This window comes from Triturus cristatus, chromosome 9 (assembly GCF_964204655.1).
Source record: "Triturus cristatus chromosome 9, aTriCri1.1, whole genome shotgun sequence".
NCBI classification, from domain to species: Eukaryota; Metazoa; Chordata; class Amphibia; order Caudata; family Salamandridae; genus Triturus; species Triturus cristatus.
In genome coordinates, this window is record NC_140592.1 from 686,889,846 (window position 1) to 686,911,626 (window position 21,781).

At 44.7% G+C, this 21,781-nt stretch overlaps 1 protein-coding gene across 2 annotated transcripts in view; it reads right to left on the reverse strand.

Annotated features, from left to right (window-relative positions):
- Positions 1 to 21,781, reverse strand: part of ACTMAP (actin maturation protease) — a 222,185-nt gene that overhangs the window by 57,646 nt on the left and 142,758 nt on the right. For both annotated transcript variants that reach the window (XM_085625776.1, XM_085625775.1), the window contains exon 4: positions 18,271 to 18,395. In XM_085625776.1, coding sequence (XP_085481902.1) covers positions 18,271 to 18,395 — 125 coding nt within the window. The remainder of the gene's footprint in view (positions 1 to 18,270; positions 18,396 to 21,781) is intronic.

Genomic DNA, 21,781 nt, shown 5'->3' on the forward strand with positions numbered 1-21,781 from the left:
GTATTCTTTTTCTTAAGCTATTGCTACCGCGACCGCTTTTTCATTGTACTGTATTATGACCCAGGTCGGGTAGTTTAACTTGGGTTACCCCATTATAACTTAACACATGGGTTTGGGGATCAGCGCAATTTCCTCCTCACACATGGTAGGGGTGAGGCTTGACCAGAAGGTGAAAGACTTGAAGAGATCAAGCAAATAATGTTGATAGAGTGGGAAGAATGTCCTATAATAGGACGGGGGAGCCTGTAATTCCTGGATATTTACCCAGCGGCATAGCCTCAAGGCCAGGCATAATACGGTGTTGTCTATGGGTCTTTCAAGTAGCTCCCTGTGGTGTTCTGTGATAGGTGTCGAATCACACTCCCTAAGGTAGAATTGGATCGCTGGAACGTCCTCCGTGGCCAGTGTGTAGAGCTGCTGCTAGAAGTTTTGAAAGGCAGACTGTTTGACTTCTTCTGAGATGGCTCAAGTTGTTGGACAGAGATGTCTGAGAACGAGACAGCGTCGACCGTGCGTAGGAGGGTGTGGGTAGTGAAAAGGTAGTTGATGCAGAAATACAATGCATGGAGGCGTGAGTAGTATGAAAGGTCCTTCAGATCTGGGTGCTTGTAACGCCAAAGGTCAACCAGTCTTAGCTTCAAGATTTCTTTTTTTAATAAAGTTGGGGTAGGCGTTATGGCTCCTGTCCATGTTGGGGTCCCATATAATGTTAAGGCCCCTCCAAGCTATAATATCTCCCTGCGCCTTAACCAGTTGTTCTCTCAGTACTCTCCTGAGGACGGTGTCCTGAGCCATGTTGGGGGTATATGTGTTTAAGAGTGTGAGTACGGATGGACCGCTTTGGAGGGTGAGCATCAGATATCTGCCCTTGGGGTCTCTTGTAATTGTATTTGCCTTATGTGGTGTTGATCTTGTTTCAAGATGTGGATTTATTGGAGGAAAAGAATGTCCAAGTCATGTTGGAGTATATATTTCCATATCTGCCGGTGTTTATTGGGCGAATTAAGTCCTCGCGCACTGAGGGATAGCAAGGTGCAGGTGTTTTTGTCTCTCATGGTAATATGAGGGAGGCCAACTGCTAATATGGTGTGGGCAGGCTAGGTCAGGTAAGGCTAGGAAGGAAGATCTCAAAATCCCCCTGCTCCCAACATGTCCCAGGTTAAGAAAGATGAAAGAGAGACAACAGGATAAACAACAGAAGGCCAACAGGGACCCGTTTCCTTCCTCCAGTCGTCCATAATGGGGAAAACAAAATGTTTTCCCATAAAGAGGTGCGACCCTCTCCTGGTGGGGAGGAGAAAGGACAGGGATGAGGGGAGTTCAATGGAGTTGAAAGGGCAGGGGATGGGTCACTGAGTGGCCACAATTTTTCCCAAGGGTGCAGAAAAGGGATGCTCAGATTTCCATCTAGGCCCTTCAGCAAGGGCACACTGTGGGGATGTGCCTTGGATGTCGCGAGTTATGTGTTCGGAGGTGTGCAGTTTCCAGAGGCCAGAGTGTCCTGTTGGAGCTGTTCGCACTTCATGTTTTGGAGGTGGGGGTGATGTCCTCGTTAGTCTGCGGCCAATTGTGTACCAGTCAGGGTGCATTTTGAGCCAGTTGGCAGTTTGAGAGTGGATGGGGGTCTCCATCTCCGATGTCAATGCCGCAACCCATTAAGGATTTTGCATTGGCCAGGGACCATAGGAGGGGTTGCATGCTGTTCCATCTGAAGATGAGGCTAAAGGGATGGCCCCATTGGTAGGGGATTTTATGCTTGTAAAGGAAGTACGTGATGGGGTAGAGGTATTGGTGCTTTTTCAAGGTGAGAGCTCTTCAAATAGTTGTATAGTTGAACCTTTGTAGACTAAAACAGCCTTTCCTCTGGCTCTGTTCATGATGGCCTCCTGATTTAAAGTCAGATTTGAGGGAAACTATCTCCTGCGTATTTCGCCGGTCAGGTCAGGGAGATCAGGCAGACCCAAAATGTCACTGCTGGTAGGTGGTGCGGGGTAGATAGCTGGGCTCTCCTCTCTAGTAGTCGGTTACTGGGATTGGTCCCGGAGCTGTAGGAGGCAGTGATCTGGTGCCTGTGGTGTCCTTCGCAGCACCCACAAGGGTTTCTGAACTGCTACCGGTGTGGGCTGGGCCATCTCAAAGTCAGAGTGCTTGGTCCCAGTGCGCTACCAGCATGGTGTGGCATAGAGCTCAGGGGGGTGCCAGGAATGTTTAGATACAGTGCTGTTAAAACCTTTGCCCCCAGGATATGGAGAAGAACTTTGGCAAGTGGTCTCTGCCCTGAGGGAAGCGCTTCCCGCCATCGGGGCTCTCGCAGAGGCAGTGGGCAGGCAAAAGGCCTTGGGTAGAGATGCCAAGTACAATTATGCAATCTGCAGTCAGGCAGAGTGCTGTCCCGGGAGTCCGGGGGGAGGGAGGAGGGGCGGTACCAGCTCTCCATGCCACTGGAGTCAGGCTAGCCTGGCTGATGAGAGGTGATACCCCAAAACCGGTCCCAGGATGCTTGCTTCCTGGAACGATGGATTTAGGCCCAGATCTTTGTACTGGGGTGAATGTTTGACATTGTTCAGCATTCTGTCCATCAATTGTACGTTCTGCATTTGTCCCCTCTGAGTGGGATGCTTATGCCCAAACGTGGGTCCCATGCTCTCCATGCCACTGGAGTCAAGCTAGCCTGGCTGATGAGGGGTGATACCCCGAAACCAGTCCCAGGATGCTAGCTTATGATCCAGGGAAGATCTGGCCTGGTAGTTCGGGCTGGACTGTTCCCGTGGGGAGCAGGGTCAAGACTGATTTGCATATGGCAGGTTTAAACTGGAATGGCATTTGGAGCAAATAAACGATGGATTTAGGCCCAGATCTCTGTACTGGGGTGAATGTTTGACATTGTTCAGCATTCTGTCCATCAATTATTCTTTTTGCATTTGGGACCAGCAGGATGAATCAGTAGTCCCCAGCTTGCCTAGTGTTGTGCTGACTCGCAGCCTCGGCCTCCAGCATTGTCTATGCCGTGGCGTTCACATCAATGAGTTGCCACGGAGGAAGCTGCCCGAGATGGTGGCTGCTTGGAAGGTCCTCAAGCAGCCGCGAGTAACTGAGCTCCAAACTCCACTGCAGGTGAGTCATCAGCTGGATTTGTGGCACCGGGAGCACCTCCAAGCCTTCAGGCATTTGCTTGTAAAGCATTAAGGCCCGTGGAGGAGAGGAGCCGGAACAGTCTGTGCCCCATGAGATTTGTGTTTTCAATAAAAACTATAGGGCCTATTCACAAAGGTAAATTTTCATGTGTAAATTTACTTATGTGTAAGTTCACGCCTTTACCTAGGTGTAAATCTACATTTTTCTGGTGTGCACCACTTCTGAGTGTAGATTTAAATCTAAAAGTGTAGCCTTACATGTCTCCAACCTCTCAGTTCAGGAGGCGGAGACTTTTAAGACAATTTACGAGTGGAATTTTACTACTAGTAACTTTTCACACATTGGGCCCGATTGCGATGTCGGACGGACTGGAGTCTGTCCGACATCCCTCTGGAAATGGAACCGAATGTCCTCCTGCCGTCGGTTCCAGCCCAGCAATTAGGATGTGACCGAACCCTGTTCGTTCACAAACCTATACTTTGCTATGAGAGCATACATTCCGTTTGGAATGCATGCTCCCATAGCAAAGAGCAGAGGTGCAGTTCATCCCTGCACCCCTGGCAGGCACCTCAAGGTGCCTGCCACCAGGTGCAGGGATCAACAGGGGGGCACCATAGGTGCCCCCTAGGCCACCATTTGGCAGCCTTGCACCTAAAGGGGGCCCTGCTGGGAGCCCCCAAAGACAGTTTCCCAATGCCTTTCTGTGTTGGAAAGGCCGGCACAGAAAGGCAGTGGGAAACTGCCATTGTAATCCCTCGGCCAGAAAGAGCCGGCCGGGGGATTACTGAAAGATTTCCGAATGGCGGTCGGGCTCTCTGAGTCCGTCGGAAGCCATTCAGAAATCAGAGTTGGATTCCCTTCCGACCGACCCCATCAAGCCGTTCTAGCCCGCATCATAATCGGGCACATAGTTGGAGATCTCTGCCACCATGAAGTGGCTCTCCCTGTAGGAAAGTATTGGGAAAAATATACAAGTTTATTATTCTTTAAAGCCATTGCTCAAAACATTTTAATATAAAATATACATGTATAATTATTTTAAATGTGTTATTTACATAGAACTAATTAAATAAAATGTACAGCACATTAACTCACTGAATTAAATGTTTATTAAATAATTGATTAATTTAAATATATGTATTTAATTTACAAATAATATTTCTTAAGGAATTATTTGAACAAATCCCACCCACAATAACATTTAAATTTTTATTTTATGTGTATTAAATGTACAACGTAATGTGTTGAATCAAATGAAATTATTTTAAGCTTTGTAACAAAAGTTTAATTTAATTGTATTTTTTTAATTAAGTTTATTGTGGATTTTTTAAATATGAAACTAATTGTTTGAAAATTATATACCTCTATTTTTTCACCAACGTGAGTGCTGGTCCATTCTACTTGGTGTGGGGAGCTGAATATATATATATTCACTGAAAAAAACATAGGTTTCAGGGGTGTTATAGTAAGCTGGACTTTTCACTCGTACAAAACCATTGAAATTCCCCCGTTATAGTTAGTTCAGCTAACTATAACTCGCCCGCCCGCAATGCACTGCTGATGACGTCACATATTACATCACTCATGACATGGTCAGTGACATCACTCATGACATCACTGATGACATCTCAAATGACATCACTGATGACATCATCCAGTGAATGTGTGTTTTTCTGAAAATTACATATGTTTTATATATGTATATCTCAAGGTCGATGGAAGAATAAATGGGTATATAAGTGTCTAAATGGATGATTTGTTTTTGAAAAATTGATTGTATAACTGACTGATTAAGTGTATCATAGTGAATACATGGCTTAGTGAGTAATGTTTAAATATGTAAATATCCGTATCAGTCTCTCACTTTGTGTATAAGTGGCTGCATGGGTTGGTGAGTAGCTACATGAGTGTCTATATAGGTTACTAGTTGGTTTTTGAGTATCAGTATGAGTGTCTGAGTGTCTGTATGGTTCGGTGGGGGGTATTACGTAGTGCATAGGTGTATGAATGAGTGAATCACTGTTTGTATGTGTTGAAGACAGCATGTGTGCAGGACTGTATGGGTGGATGAGTGTGTGCATGGGTGTGTTAGTGAGTGAATGACTGTCTCAATAGTGTCTTTATGAGTAACTACATATGTTTTAAACTAGTATATGTGACTATTGGTGTATATAAGTGAGTATATGTGAGAGTGAGAGATTGAAAGCGTTCCTGTATGAATAAGTATGTGTTTCTATAAGTGATTGTTTAAAAGACTAAGTATGTGTAAGTTTCTGTAGAAGTAAGTGTGGTGGTGTGTGTATAACTGTATATGCAAGTAAATGGATGTTTGATTTTTTATTAGCATGAGTGACTATGTGTGTGAGTAACTTTATGGATGAGTGGCGTTGTGTAACTGGATGTATAGGTGTATGAGTATATATGATGAGTGAGTACATGTATGAGTGACTGTATAGGACTGTTGGTGAATGAGTGGATGTGTATGTGGATCTTAGAATTACTGAATAGGTTGTTGTAACTGATATTGGTATGTTAATTGTTTTGAAAATTTTTGTTTCTATTTTTGAATGTGTGTATCAAAAGTTATATTAGGGGGAGAGGAGGTCTGCCACACTATCACAAGGATGATGTCATCAGTGATGTCATTTGAGATGTCATCAGTGATGCCATGAGTGATGTCACTGACCATGTCATGAGTGATGTAATATGTGACGTCATCAGCAGTGCATTGCGGGCGCGCGAGTTATAGTTAGCTGAACTAACTATAACGGGGGAATTTCAATGGTTTTGTACGAGTGAAAAGTCCAGCTAACTATAACGTCCCTGAAACCTATGGTTTTTTCAGCGAATTTCTAAGGTTTTTTAAATGCGAATTCCTAACTATAACGTGCCTAAAACCTATGGTTTTTTCAGTGAATTTCAAAGGTTTTTTAAATGCTAATTTCTAACTATGCCTACAGAGATAGGACATGTGAAGAAAGAAGAAAAAACGCACAGAAAGAAAAAAAAGAAATGCAGAAAGAAGCAACAGAAGTCCTCAAAGACGAAGAAAAGTGCAGGAAGAAGGATAACGTGCAGAAAGAACAAACAGAAGAGCAGAAAGAAGCCTTGTTGCAAAATCATCCTGTACCCTCAACTGTTTCAGATGGATAATGGTGGTAACTGAGTCTGACTAACCAGTCCTAGAGCCAGTGCTATGTTAAAAGACACTCAGAATACAGTGACACCACCTACATACACTAGGGAACACTATGCGTTGGGATCACCGTGTGATCAGCATGACCGCCTCTGTAAGCCCCTAGTATATAATAGGGCAGGGGATTAAAACTACCTCTTAAAACGCGCCACAGGGCGTGTTTGCACACGTCACCTCAGGCCCGTCCCTTCACTTCCCCACTGTGTAAACACGCCCTATGGCTGTTTTAAGTTGGGAGATTAAGTCCCCTTGAATCCTGAGGATCCCTAGGGTCCAACTAGACCACACGGTACCTCCAGTAAGCGCCACAGAGCTACGTTGCAGAGAGATGTAAAAAGGGGCACGGCCTAGACCACCTCTCTGCAACGCAGCGCAGTGGCGCTTACTGGAAGCAACTGGTGGGCTAGTTGGCCCCCTGGGTCCCTTAGGATTGAAAGGGAATTAATTCCCCAACTTAAAAAGCGCCACAGGGTGTGTTTGCACACGTCACCTCAGGCCCCGTCCCCTCCCTTCACCACTGTGTAAACGCGCCCTGTGGCCGTTCTAAGTTGAGAGATTAAGTCCCCTTGAATCCTAAGGGTCCCAAGGGTCAAACTAGCACACTAGGTACCTCCAGTAAGCGCCACAGAGCTGCGTTGCATAGAGGTGTAAAAAGGGGCGTGGCCTCAGAACACCTGTCTGCAACGCAGCTCCCTGGCGCAACATGGAGATACCTGTTGGGCTAGTTGGCCCTCAGGGACCCTCAGTATTGAAGGGGAATTAATTCCCCAACTTACAACTGGCCAGGGGCCGTTTGCAGAGTGCTGCAAGGAGGGGGCGTGGCCTCCGGCGCGATGCCGGTCTTTTATTTATTTTATTTTTTAAGAAGGAGGGCTGTGTGGCCTCCCTTCTTTTTCTAATTTACTGGTCCTGGGGACCCCATCCCCCAGGGTCTGCACCCTCATTTTTTTTGTTGAAAAAAATTAATTTGGCCCTCCCAAGGTCTTAATCGGCCCCGGGGACCCCAACCCCCGGGTCATGGCCTTTTTTTTTTTTAATTCTTTAGGAGGGGGCTGCGTGGCCCCCCTCCTCAGGCTACTTATGGCCCCAAGGACCCCATCCCCCGGGGCCGACCTTTGTTTTTTATTATTTAAAAAAAATATATATTTATAGAAACACCTAGGACATGCTGGACAAACCGTATGTACCTATCACCATGACGATTTGCGTGATATTCATTAAAAGGCGACTATGCATAGAATGAATCCACGTGGAATGTATTTACACCGCTAGTGAAGCTCTGACGTGTCTGACGACCAACCGTGCCTAATCCCGGCGTCCCCGCCAGTGGGTACTCCCCAAGTAGACACCCTTGTCGTTTATTTATACAAACATGGATAGCTAATGACGGGCACATTTAATATACACGCACACCAAGCCATTCAAAGGGGATTCAACAAAAATTCGACCAAACTATGCAAGAAACCCCCCTCACGGTTAATAAAATACACATCGACCACCTGATGTGTAATACTTTTTATTTTACTCTCTGGAAAGGAGATGAATCTCACTTGAGAGTCACAGCGTGCTCCGGGCTGAGCCCAATGCTGTGTTACACCCACCAGTGCCCGCCGAGTGCCTCACACCTCTGTGTTGTATTCCACCAGCTAGTGCGTGTGCTATGACACTCTCTAGCCCATGTGCACTGTAACACCACCCCGTGAATATGTCCTGCCACACTTGCCTTCGCACGGGTTATATTGCCCCATCTAACGTGCCTTCCTCGATGCCTATGTTATAACGCACAGCGCTATGCCATACATATTACAATCTGGGATCCATATCTTTGTCACAGTGCATATGCAACGTTACACTCCCCAGCACATATTTTATATTACAACTTTAGAGACTAGTTAGGTTACACAACACTGCCCTGTGCATATTACACTCCAAGGCGCATATTGCATAGCACACGCTAGTGCCTGTGCTACCTCGCGCTCTCCAATGAATCTGTCATTGCGCACAATGTATTGCATATTATATTTCAAGCCCCAGTTCATCTTATATCACACTTTTTGGTGCATAGTTTATACCATATACTATATCTAGTTTTCATTTTCAATTGTGCTCTCAGGACTATGTTCTATATAACACTGTGTCCACCTACCTTTTCATGGGCATTACATTTTGCGATGGGGGGTGGAGGGTCAGGGGCTGTTTCTGCCAAGTGAGCCCCGAGTCACAGTCACAAACGTCCTCTTCTTCCTGAATAAAAGTGAGATTATGCTGCATACTTGTTCATATTTTAAGTAGTTCGCACAGACACACATTTTAAAAACAATAACGTTCCTGATACCCACCTTCTCTGAACAGTTAGCTTGCTGCCTCATCCACCTCCTCCCTATCCTCTGTTGCCTGAATCCATGGACTAGCCTCCTCCCTCCTGCCATGCATGGTCTGATGTGCTGCCACTGCCCTCCATTTAGCATGATGTACCAGTCCACTCCACCTGCCCTCCATTGCCCAATTCTATGGCCCATCATTGACCTCCTGCTTAGCCTCTGTGCTTAGCTTGCTGCCCCTATTCTCCTTCCCCCTGCCCTCCGATGTCTTTGTGCATGCCCCTGCTCCATCCTTTTTGCCCACCATGTACCATGGACCTGCCACTCCTATCTACTCTGAGTGTTCTGTTGAGCTGCCACTCCCCTCCCACCTGCCTAGCACTGTCAGATGACTGTAACTTGTCCCTGCCACCTCCCCCCTGCCTGTCCACATGCCATGCCCCTATCCCCTTCCTCCTGTCCTCCAAGGTCCATTTTACTGCCACACCCTTCTGCCCTCCCTGGTCTGTTGTGCTGCAACTGCTCCTCCTGCCTGCCCCGCGCGGTCTGTTGAGAAGCCCCTTCCCCTGAACTCTCTTGTCTGTGCCAGGTCCTGACCCTCCCTTCTATCCTCCATGGTCCTTTGTGCATGCCCCTGCACCCTCCTTCCTGCCCATCATAGCCATTGTGCTGCCACTAACCCTCCCACTTGCCATGCATGGTCTTCTGTGCTGCCATGGCCCCTCCCACCTTCCCTGTGTGGTCAGCTAGCTGCCATTGACCCCCTCCCACCTTCCCTCCATGGTCTGTGTGTATGCCATCATAGTCTCATTGTTGCTCTCCATGGTGTGTCTTGTTTCTAGTGCCCATCCTGCCTGACCTCCATGGTCATCTTGCTGCTCCTGCCCTGCCCCCAGCCCTCTGTTTCCATGTGCAGACCCCTATTCCCTCCCTCCTGGCTTGTCTGTTCCATTGTAATGCCCCTGATCCGTCCCTCCGCCATTTATGGTCTGTTATGCTGCAGCTTTGTCTCCTGTCTGTCCATTATGGTCAGCTAGCTACCATTGCCTCTTCCCCTCTGTTCTCTGTTGTCCATGTGCATGGTCCTGTCCCCTCCCTATTGCTTTCTATGGATTGTTGTGCTGCACTCCCGTCCCTCATGCGCTGTGTGGTGTATTGTGCTGCTGCAAACCCTGATGTCTGCCCTGTAGGGTCAGTTTGGTGCACCTCTCCATGTCCCTCCTGTCCTTGGTTATCCGAGTCCATGTCCCTACCCCAACTCCTCCTGCCTACCATGATCCAATTTACCATACTTGCAAACATTTTGAACTTGGTAAGAGGGAGATTTTAAAAAAAACTGGGGTATTGATTTTCCCCTTTGAGTTAAATTGAAAAAGAGGAGATTGTAGACAGGAGACAGATCAAATAAAGCCCATTTGAGCTTAAAAACATTGGACGTTTCCTGGCTGAAACGGGTCTGTTGGCATGTATGGTTGTACTACCACTGCCTCTTCCTTCTGCCCACAATGGTCTATTATATTGCCACAGCCTCTCTTGCCAGTCCTGTATTGTTGGTTTGTTGCCCCTGCCCCCCTTTCCACTGCCCTCCATAGTCTGTTGTGCTGCCACTGCCCTTCCTGCCTGCCCAGTGTGGTAAAATTGTTGCCTCTGCACTCTCCTACCTGCCTTCAATTTTCAGAGTCCGTGCCGCTGGCCTCTGCCTCTCAACAGTATCCCAATGAACAACTAGATTGCTAACATTCTATATTTATTACAAAAGTGTGGAACGCCTGACGTCATCTTGATGTAATCAAAACTGTAATACCTAGAGTATTTCCTTTAGAAATTACATATATGAGACTGTCTTACTTGCATCAAAATTATGGTTAGTGCTCTAAAAATATTAAAATGAGGACATATTTTCTGAGTTTTCAAATAGCGACAAAGAACTTTTCAATTATTTGTAATCTTTATGTTTTTTTATCCAGTTGACCACTTGATTAAATGTTGCACCTAGGGGAGAGGATGTGGTGTTACTTCTAGAGCTGCAGACTTTGCAACTGGGGAACCAGGTTGGAGTTTCTGCTTCAGCTCAACATTCTGTGATTCTGGTCAAATCACTTGATCTCCCCATGTCTACAACCAAAATGAATTTGATCTTGTGTGATGTAACCAATGCTCATGTAAAACACTCCAATACCTGACAAGTCTGCACTATATAAAACTGCAAATACACAAAAAATAAGTGTTTTGCACACTTCTGTCATTGGGCTACATGTGGGCTACATCTGGGTGATATTTGTGCTGCATTTGGGCTCTTTTGTCTCTGGTGGCCATCTTGGGAGATTTATTTGTTATGAAGTTTCCTAATTTCCTCATTTACTGCAATCTCCTCAGTGGGAATACTTTCAGTTTTTTACTTTGGTTCCATCAAGAAGGCATTCAGATGTGTCACACATTTGCCATAAATTCTGAATGTTAGCACTCTAGTTGCTCATTAGATCACTGTAGTAAAGCTACTGCTCACCAGGGAAGTCTGCTGCTGGTATTCAAAGTACATGTTTCAGTCTGCATGTCAGAATTTTTTTATGAAATAGAAGAGGATTTGAGAAGTCAAAATGTGCCCTAATTTTTCTTTCTGCAGCACTAATCATAATTTCTATGGCAAAATGAACCCCCTCATCTCATTTTGTTCCTTTCTAAATTTAATGTTTTAAGTGTTACCACTTTATTCCAATCAAGATGGCTTCAGGTGTGCCATACTTTTGTCATAAGTAAGACTGTTAGCGCTCTAGTTGTTCGTTAGAACACTCTGGGATATTCTGTCATTGGGCTATACTTGGGCTACATCTTGGTGATATTTGGGCTACATTTGGGCTCTTTTGTCTCTGGTGGCCATTTTGGGAGACTTATTTGTTATGATGTTTCCTAATTTCCTCATTTACTACAGTCTCCTCAGTAGGAAAAACTTTCAGTTTTTTACTTTGATTCCATTAAGAAGGCATTCAGATGTGTCACACATTTGCCATAAATTCAGAATGTTAGCACACTAGTTGCTTATTAGATCACTGTAGCAAAGCTACTGCTCACCAGGGAAGTCTGCTGCTGGTATTGAAAGCGCATGTTTCAGTCTGCATGTCAGAATTTTTTTATGAAATAGAAGAGGATTTGAGAAGTCACTCAAAATGTGCCCTCGTTTTTCTTTCTGCAGCACTAATCATACTTTCTATGGCAAAATGAACCCCCTCATTTTGTTCCTTTTTAAATTAAATGTTTTAAGAGTTACCACTTTATTCCAACCAAGATGGCTTCAGTTGTGCCAGACGTTTGTCATAAGTAGGACTGTTAGCGCTCTAGTTGTTCTTTAGAACACTCTGGGAAGCTGCAGTAGAACACAAAGGAATCAACTGACAGTCTCTGCCCTTGTTGGATGTACATGTTTTATTGAGAATGTCAGACTTCATTCTCACGTGACTGAGAAAGATAATGTGAATTTACAGAAAATATGCTCTCAGTTTACTTATAGATAACCTTCCAAACCTCTGTGGGAAAAGAATGAGAAAATAGTTTTCTCTCAAACATGATTCATGATATCACAGCAGAAGGCTTTTTCACATGGTAAAATCACCTTAGAACACACCACAATACCTAAAATGAGTATGGTACCATCAACAAATGATTTATAATGTAATTAAAGTCTTAAAACCTTCTATTAACTGCAATGCTTTTTAATGAGGTGCTATCATGTATATTGGTCCCAAGATGGCTGCCAACACTTCTTGGATGAAGTGCTGACAGCCAATCAGATCTCACGATGAGATGTTTGGTTAGGCTCCGCCCAGATATATATGTGATTTTACTTTTGATTTTCTCAGGAACTACTGAACAGATTGACACCATATATGCAAAAGGCACATGCCTGACCTGAGGACTACCTCTTTGCCAAATTTCAAGTAATTCTGTTCAGCCGTTCGGGCTGTACCTTCGACTAAAGATCCTATGGGAAAATGCATGGGGAAAACGCGTTTTGGGACCCCCTTTTTTCTCAGCCCCCGCTTGCCGAATCACCCCGAGACTTTCAGGGTAGGAGCTGAGCTGAGCGCCCCATTAGTATTGAAAATTTCACGAAGATAAGTCGATAAGTTGAAGTAGCATTTTCTAAATCTTTTGATTCTTTTTTACCTTCCCAAGAGCTAAATATGGACACAGCTTTTGCTCAATTGAATAAGACTTTACACTAGGCATTCAACAACATTGCACCCTTGGTCAAACTTTTGCCTCCACCTTGGGCTTCTTGGTTTTCTAAGGAACTGTCACAAGAGAAGTTCTCCTGTATAAAATTGGAAAGAAGGTGGAGAAGGACTAAAAATCAGAATGGCAAACACGTATTCAAACAAGCGCTCTCGCTATGTCACAGAAGCAAAAGATGTGCTCGCAAATCTCACATTCTCATGAAACATGAGAAAGCAGGCAATTCCTCTTAAGAATTGTTCAAAGTTTTAAATGGCTTTGTCAATCCCTCTGCCTGCCCCTAGGCTACCTTAGGTTCACCAGAACTATGTAACTTTACAGTGGATTTCTTTGAAGACAAAATTAAGCAGTTCTATTTAAAATGTGTCATTCCAGTAGACCAGCCTATTGAGGCACATACTTAAGACGCTCCTCCCTTAAACTGTAGTTGTAGCCTGGAAAGTTTGCACCTTTTCCCATCAAGCAGATGCAAAATTTGATGGAAAAAGTCAAATCTGGCTCTCTTCAAGATCCATGTCCTCTGTGGATCTTCCCTTCACTCTACCATCAGATTGCACCTGCGGTCCGGGCATTGTTTAATTTATCTGTTGACTCAGGGACTCTTGCATGGAAATCAGCTCAAGTTACACCTATACAAAAGAAGTCCATGGTTGACACTAGCTATCTAGCAAACTATTGTCCCATTTCGTTGATCCCGCTCCTGGAAAAGACACTGGAAGGTTTAATAAATATCCAACTTTCAAATTAATGTCCAAACTGCAAGTGGTTCAACACACTGCTGCACAACTTTTGTGTAATCTTCCTTCCCGCTCCTTGGTGTAACCTTTATTGAAAGACTTGCATTGGCTACCCATTAAGAAAAGGTCAATCTTCAAAATCTGTTGCCTTGCACATAAGTCCCTAACAGGAAACTGACCTAGTTACCAACGTCAAAAAATGAATTACTACTGTCCAGTTACGGAACTGAACTTTAATGACAAAGCTCTGCTTATCGTCCCTAGTGCCTGATTGACTAGATATGTGGGCAGGTCTTTCTCTTACCTGGCCCCATACTATTGGAATGCTTTGCCTTATTATGCTCGCATCTGCCCTGATTACATAAAATTCAGAAAATGGCTTAAAACAATCTTATTTTAATATTCTGTGTTGGGTTTTACCAGTGTTTATCATTGGCGCCGAGATACCTCTTCAGAGGTGATTTGCACGCTATAGTAAGCTGTATTAAAATTAACATAACATATTTCCACCACCTTCATTATCCCTCCCTCATTTACTAGTAAGTAGCAAACTTCCACAGAACAGAGAGGTGGATCCTTTTGTAGCAAGTAAGTAACCTTTTGTAGAACTAGTTTGTGTACTACAAAATGGAGTTTGTGAATCAGACCCATTGTCTTTAAATGAGACTGGATTGTTTCCACCCTCCACTATATTCATGATTATTAGTCTGACAATTAAAATAGTGCAATAATCTCATGTGCTTGCTTTAGACCATCCCACGCTATTGTTAATGTAATTTAATTTTGTACCTATGTCTATAATAATCCTATCTGCTTGAGTGCTATGGACTTGACCTCTACGTCCTTAGCGCTCATAACTGGGGTATATGAATGTGGAGGTCAAGGCCAAGTGCCTGGCACTTGAGCAGCAGCTGTTATGTGCTGCTTCAGTGCATCCTCCACTTGATCAGAATTGCCCTGGGTTAAAGCCACAGACTCTCCAGTTCTAGAGCAGGTGGGGTGTGACGGTCCGGCAAATGAGACGATTGCATAATCAATGTGATTACATCATTTGCAGGACCGGCACCCAAGAAACAGTTTCCTGGTTTTGCTACGAGTATGGAGGGGACGGAAAACTTCCCGGCACTCACAGGGAATTTTGCAATTAGGTAGGTATGCCTGAAGAACTGAGAAATTCAAATTTCCAGCGATACTTCTTCTACTCTGCGAAGCACCACAGTGGGATGTGATCACCTAGCGCATACACAAGACACCGGGGATTTTTATATTGTAGGGAGAGGCAGCCCCGTGAACAAGAACCTGTGTTCCCTTCACAACCCCACATTTTTCAGTCATCCTGCCTCACTGGAGGGCAGATTGGGGTGAATGCCCCCAATGTGCCCTCCCTGGCAGTAACAGACAAGTTACTTGAGACCAGAAAAAGTAGTTTATAAAAAAATCAAAGGGTCATTACAGTCTTTCTGCCCCACCACGGGAGGGGGTGGGCTTATTGGGAGGCTTTGTCTCCAATCTGGGTGGCAGAAAGCCCACTAGATACCAGGGAAAGATAAAAAAATATTTACAAAAAAATTAGAGGGTTGGGGGCGTTCCACCATGGCATAGGCACGTAGGCATAGGGCCAGGCCGCCACCACCACAAAACGGGCCATTATGCCCTTCTGCGAGACAGATTTGGGGATTGTCTCTAATCTGCCCCCCCGGGTAGGTAGAAAGCCCATCAGAAGGCAGGGGTTGTACTTAGTGAAAAGTGAACAAAGGGGTGGAGGCAGACCACCCTGTTATAGGCGATGCCCCAACCTCTAAAGGGGGCGATACAGTTGATTTTGCTGGGTAAATTGTGATGTCTACAGGTGGTGTTGTGTGGAATTTCGTTTTTCCAGGCAGTAGGCCCAGTACCTCAAGTGGGGTACTGTTCCTATCAGGAGACGTGTGAGAACACAGACCTGTGGGATATTTGTTTTTACCAATTGGATTTCTCTGCATTTGTGGCTTCCAACTGTAAGCAAATGTGCAAGAAAGAAGACATTTTGTAAAATACCCTCTGAATCACATGATAGTGTGAGTAACCACAATTTAGAGGTGTTCAAATAACCATTGTTCTTAAACTCAGTATCCTGTAAATATTTCAGAAATTCAAAAAATTCCTTCATACCCATTTTTCATTCCTTATATTTTATCATATGAATTGTTGTATAGTTCAGTCACAAATTAGTGTTTTTTCCTATTCATTTTCAATATTTTTTAAGTTCAACAGTTTGTTTCTTTGGGAAAGCCTTGAGAGATCTACACAAATGACCACATGCTGAATTCAGAATGGTGTCTACTTTTCAATAATGTAAATCTTTCTGGGATCATCCATGGGTTTCACACCTGTTTCCACTAGAAACTGAAAGTAGGTTGAACCCACATAAATTCGGATAGAAATAGAACTACCTTTTAGAAAAAAGCAAAAACAGTGGTAAAAAATGTTTTGATAAAATTCTGCTTGTTACTGAAAACTGAGAAGATGGTGATCCTAGCACAGCAAACATTTAGTTGACACAATGTTTAGAACAAACATAAGCTTTCTTGCACAGCACTTTTTGCCCCAATTTCCCTGCAAAAATACAAAATGTATCTATATTTTGGCTATTTTCTTGATTCCCTCCAAGTGAATCTATGAACATCCACAGGAAATACGAAAAAGGACCTGAATTTGACAAGGATACCTTTAGTGTAATAAACAAAAGTTCATCCAAAGAAGGTCTTAGCACACGGGTTAAAAAACATTATTCCAGTGGTTAAATTACTGTGAGGAACTACATTCAAATGAGCAGTACCCTTCCCTACAGCCAAACAACCATATAGTTCTCATTTAAGCACTTCCTGCTTACTCCTGTTATAGGAAAACCAAGGGTATAAAAGTGCTTTGTGTAGGGAGTCCTAAGAACTTGCTGGCAATCTATGAAAGGTAAAGGTCAGTCACAAGATTCACAGAGGTAAGACCTAATTTAAGTGGTACTTCAGATGACGGGAGTGGCCAACTAGAGATGAGGCAGTTCCAACAACCCACACCAGATCCTAGCCCTACAAATTACCAGACTAGTCTCCTGGTGCACGGACTTTGTTTGTGATGACACCATGTCAGCGTAAGCCTCAGTCTACTCAAGAAGGATACATGGCATGCTTGATCCACTGACTGGAGTGCTTTGTGCTGGTAGCTCTAAGTTACTGTCATTACTCGATGGAAGGTACCGGTCAGTCACAAGCTTCACATCTGTAAGAACGAATGTAAATGGTACTGCTGGCATGGCCAACTAGCGGTGAGGCAGTTCCCACAACGGATTAAAGCCCTCTGGGCCTCGTTCCTCTGATAGCAGAGACTCTGTTCATGATGACGCCTTGTCAGCCTGAGCACAAGTCTGCTCAAGAGGAATAGAGGGCGAGCTTGACCCACCTTCTGAAAATGCTTTACACGGGTATCGCCAAAACCAAAGACACAAAGATGATGGGAAGAATGATTCAGGTAATCTAAACAATTGGCAATCACTGGGGGTAGCATTACAACCCATTGTTTCTCACCCACTTGGCCACTCTAGACAGAGGCCTAATTTATTTAAGTCTGTACTGACCCTGCGCCTCATGGGAGCAGTCATCCCAAACTGCTAGGCAAGGCCCACCACCAGAAGGGACCACAAGATACTCAGGCCGGTTTTGACCTTGTTAGGCCTCGTCTGCCTCGTCATTGAGGTATGGCATGGTTCCATTGGCACAGGGAGCAAGGGACCCAAGTCTGGGCATACTCTTGCCCACTTGGAGCATTATATCAAAGATATAAAAGTCCTACGAAAGTGTCACCAGTTGATGAAAGGAAAAGTTCATTTATCATTATTTCAAAGTATAGAAATGAGCAAGGAGAGACAGCTCAAACTCTTTATTCACTTGCAAATACTGATGCTCATTTGAGGATTGCACTGGGCAAAACCCTTTAGACTCAACCAAAGCAAACATCCTCATTGAACATGTACAGATTAAATGCCAAGCCAGTCATATAGCGAGTTGTCCAATGTAGAAAATGAGCTCACAAAAATCCTAAAAAGCTGTTATATTGAATCTTTGAACAACAACCTTCACACCAGAGTAGATACAGCATAAACCTCTTCAACAGTGACACACATTCTAGCATTGGTGTGCTCCAGAGTATGCGACAAAGGGAGAGGATGCTTTGGCAGCACCTGTTTAGTGCCCCATTGTTCTACCGCCCTCTGACGTGGACATTATTGCTCTTGCAATATGTTTTAGAAGAAAACCAACTGACCTCAAACTATTTCTTACCAAATAAAGTTGTTCAGTTTAAGCTCCTGCGTCACAGTTCACCTTGTGTGTCTGAAAGTGTCCTCTGTTGGTGGTTCCTCCCTTGCTGTTACCTAGCAGGCTAAATAATACACTACATGTCCACCTGGGCCTTCTTGTTCAACCGCATCCCACCCCCCGGCTCTGGTTCTAAGATAATAATCATGGGTTTCAAGTAACTCGGCAGGAATGTGTCTGTAAATATCTGTAACTGCAGAGACCTTGTCATACTGTTATGTTACTAGAGGGCTGGGCTCTGTTGTGTTCACCGGTACCAGACCAGGGTCAGGTGGGCAGAGAGCTCTGCAGTGGCCCTTTACCTGAAAACATTTCTCCCTGGGCAGTGTAACCCCTTTCTCGGGCCACGCGGACAATCGTGTCCAGAGGAACCGCGTCTTCGAGCTTTAGCAAGGCTCCAGCCATCCACAGGGCCACCAGACCGCACCTGGGGGGGGACACGAGAAATCACAGACACAGTCTGTTAGCCACACAACATGTAAAGTGAAGGGCATTATTAGCACATTTTATATATAGCAGACGCATTGCAAGGAAGCCCTGGAGTCAGCAGTGCTCAGAAAGAGGAATACGCCCCCCCTCCCCCCCATTCTCCCCCCCACACACACAGAGAGCAGACCACCTCTAGCCCTCGGAGTAAATGCCAAAACTGCAAAACGAGATATCAGTTTTATTTTCATTTTTGGGGGCGCACGGGGCACCTTCTCAATTGGTAAAAAGGCCTGAAACCACCAAGCACTCCCCCATAGTGGAGTGAACATTCTCTAAATGGGCGATGCGATACTTTTCCCCACTAACATTTCGAATGTTTTTCAGCTGGTGACACTATGCCAAAAGCGCGCAGTTTCCGGTTAAAGGTGGAGTAGGGTAAATAATAAAACACAATCTGGGAATTCGGTGTAGTGTGGTAAATCTGGAAGTTCCCAATCTATCCTTCCATGGCATCAGCCGGTCTCGAAATCTCCCAAATCTCCTTGTGGTACCACCAGTTCATCTAACAGCCTTTTCGAAATGTAATATTTCAAGGAGCAGTGCCCGAACAAACATGACAGGACTCGCTATCCTATGCAGGGACAGGAAAATAACAATGCACCAGTCGGAATTTAGGCGAAGCAGGAAGCGCAAATAAAAATAAGCATTTTTTCTATCTATAGCAGGGGAGAGTCTTAATGGATGACACCCAAGAGCTGCTGCAGGGGAAGTCACGTCTTATCCTGTGGAGGAATGAGAGTCTTCGAAGGCAGGAAGGAAGCCAGACGGTCTGGGAATCACGTTCGAGATGCCGGCTCTGATGTCACTCAAAAGCTCTCGCGTGCGCGTTGTTGCACGTCTAGTATTGCAGCCCGGTCTTTTTTTTCCCAGTGCAAGACTTTTTGAACGCATTCTCCTATGTTTTGGTCACCCTCCATCAGTGGCGCCAGTGGACTGGGCACTGGGACAGTGGCAGAGTTCCTGACAGGACAGTGACTCTGAGAGGACGGTAGCCCTGTGACTAGTGACTACCAACAGGACAGTGACTCTGAGAGGACGGTAGCCCTGTGACTAGTGACTACCAACTCGCTCTGAAATGGCCCAAGGATAAAGATAAACTCAGCCATTTATAAGTCGTCGAATACGAGATCCCTCTGACCCACTAGGGCTGGGATAGGGTAATTCCGGGCTGACGTAAAGAACGTGAGAATGTCTTTACCCCAGCCCCACTGGTCTGCCACATACTGGGCTTTTGGGAATCATCCCATCTCTGGCCCCATACCTGTCAGGTAAAGTCAGGCGGTTAAGAGGGTAATCCCATTAAAGTCAATAGGGAATGAACACTTCTTTGGAGGGTGATATATATGTTTAAAAAGCGGGTATCTCCATTAAAGTCTACAGAGTTATTTTGTTTTTCACAGGGTGAATAGACGTAAAATGCAGGTGAGCTGACAGGAATGTGGCACTCCTAACAATGACAATTCCAAGGCTACGCTTTTAGCCCCCATAGTATCTGGGTTACAATGCTGCTGGAACAATTTTCAAAGGGCGTGTGCTGCCACTAATGTTATATCACTGAAGTCATAGTGATTGTGCAAAACCCAAGTGTGATACAAAAAACAAGTGTAGCACGGCCACGCCCATACAGTGGGAGAGTGGTAAGGGTGTGGTATGTAGCTGGTGGTGCATTTTGGAGCACTGGTGAGGTGGGGCACTGTCATTTACAGACAGTACATTTCCTGTAGAAATGGCCACTAAATCTGCGTAGACATGCAGTTATTCTGGTAAAACTATAAAGTGTGGAAATTGGGTTCCAGCAAATATTTATCATTGGCGCATCACGAAGTAAAGTGTCTTGATTTGTTTTGATCTTACTGAAATCTTTGTTTCCATCACACTTCAGAATTACAAAAAAGTGCTTCATTTGTGCTATCCTAATTACTGATATTATTTGAAATATGTGTATAGTTAATTTGCCGATATTTAAATGAGTGTTACCAAAAATCTGGCATCCTACAGTCTTTCGATTCTTTTTCTGTACCCTAGCAGGGTCGTCACCTAGATCACTTGAAATAAAAGTACACTGCAGTTTCTAAATGAGCAGGAATTTGTCAGAAGACATACCCTGACATCTGACCTTTGTCTCTGAACAGCAGCAAATGTGACAAGAGGCACACAAAGTTTAGAGGACTCTTTACTGCTCATTCATCTTCTGAACTCCAGCATGATTATTTGTGGCAGTGCTACAGCACCTCCAGCACCCCTACTTCCAGCGCATTATGCTGGGATGAGACCGAGGTGAGTGAGAGAGAAAAAGCCTGTGCCTCTCCATTGGAATGGGTCTCTTCCTGGTTACAAACAGGGTCGGACTGGCTCATGGGGCAATCTGGTAAAGCCCAAATGGCTGGTCTGACAAGTTAGTGTGTGGGCCTGTTTTTTGGTTGTTTGTGGCGCTGTTTTGTAAGTCTAGTAGGCAGATGTTTACAGTTGATTTCCCTGTTATTACCAGAAATATTACCTGCAGCTAGCTGAAATGCATGCAAGGTCCCATACCTTGCAAAACACCTATACAGCGTGTCTTTACAAGTTCAAAACTACCCCGATTTGCAAATGTGGGCCACTTTTTTTTAGCTGTCTGATTCACTAATCGGTGCCACTTTTATTTTGGTGCCCAGGCCTATTTTTTGTCCCAGTCTGACCCAGTTACAAGCCACGTTCTGAGCCTGGTGCAGACTAATCAAAATGCTCCTCCAGCAAGTGAAGGTCAGAGATTGTCTGCTATCAAGCAAATGCGTATTTTCCTCTGGGGTGAAGGTTGCAGTGACTGTCTCACACTCCTCTGGAGTAACCTGTGAAAAAAAGTGATCCATATGGTAAACCATGAGCACTTCAGTTAATGAGAAAACAGGTTATGCTATTACCAGAGGCAGAACTTGAAAAGGAGGAGCCCCTAAAAGTAAAGAAGGCCAAATGACTTCACAAATTCACAGCGTCCTGGGCTGAGCTGGGTCTCCCTAAACGGTGTGGTTTCCCTGCAACACAATGGTCGCTGAGGCCTACATTACACCCCTAAGCATTACTAAAGCAGAGAAAGTGGCGGTGCCAGTCACTTTGGACTTCAAAAGGAATTTCCTGCCTCATGTTCATTTTTAGTAGCAAAATTCGAGAACTTTTATTGGGGGCAGCTGGTTACCCTAGGTTTAGATTGGCCTAAAAGCAGGAAAACAGTTCTAGGTAAACACGATACAAGAAGCTTGCTTCATAGCCAGGCAACTCTTAAGGATTTGTGGGGCCCAAGATATATTTTTCAGATCAACGTTAAATTTATCACCGCTTTTCCACTCC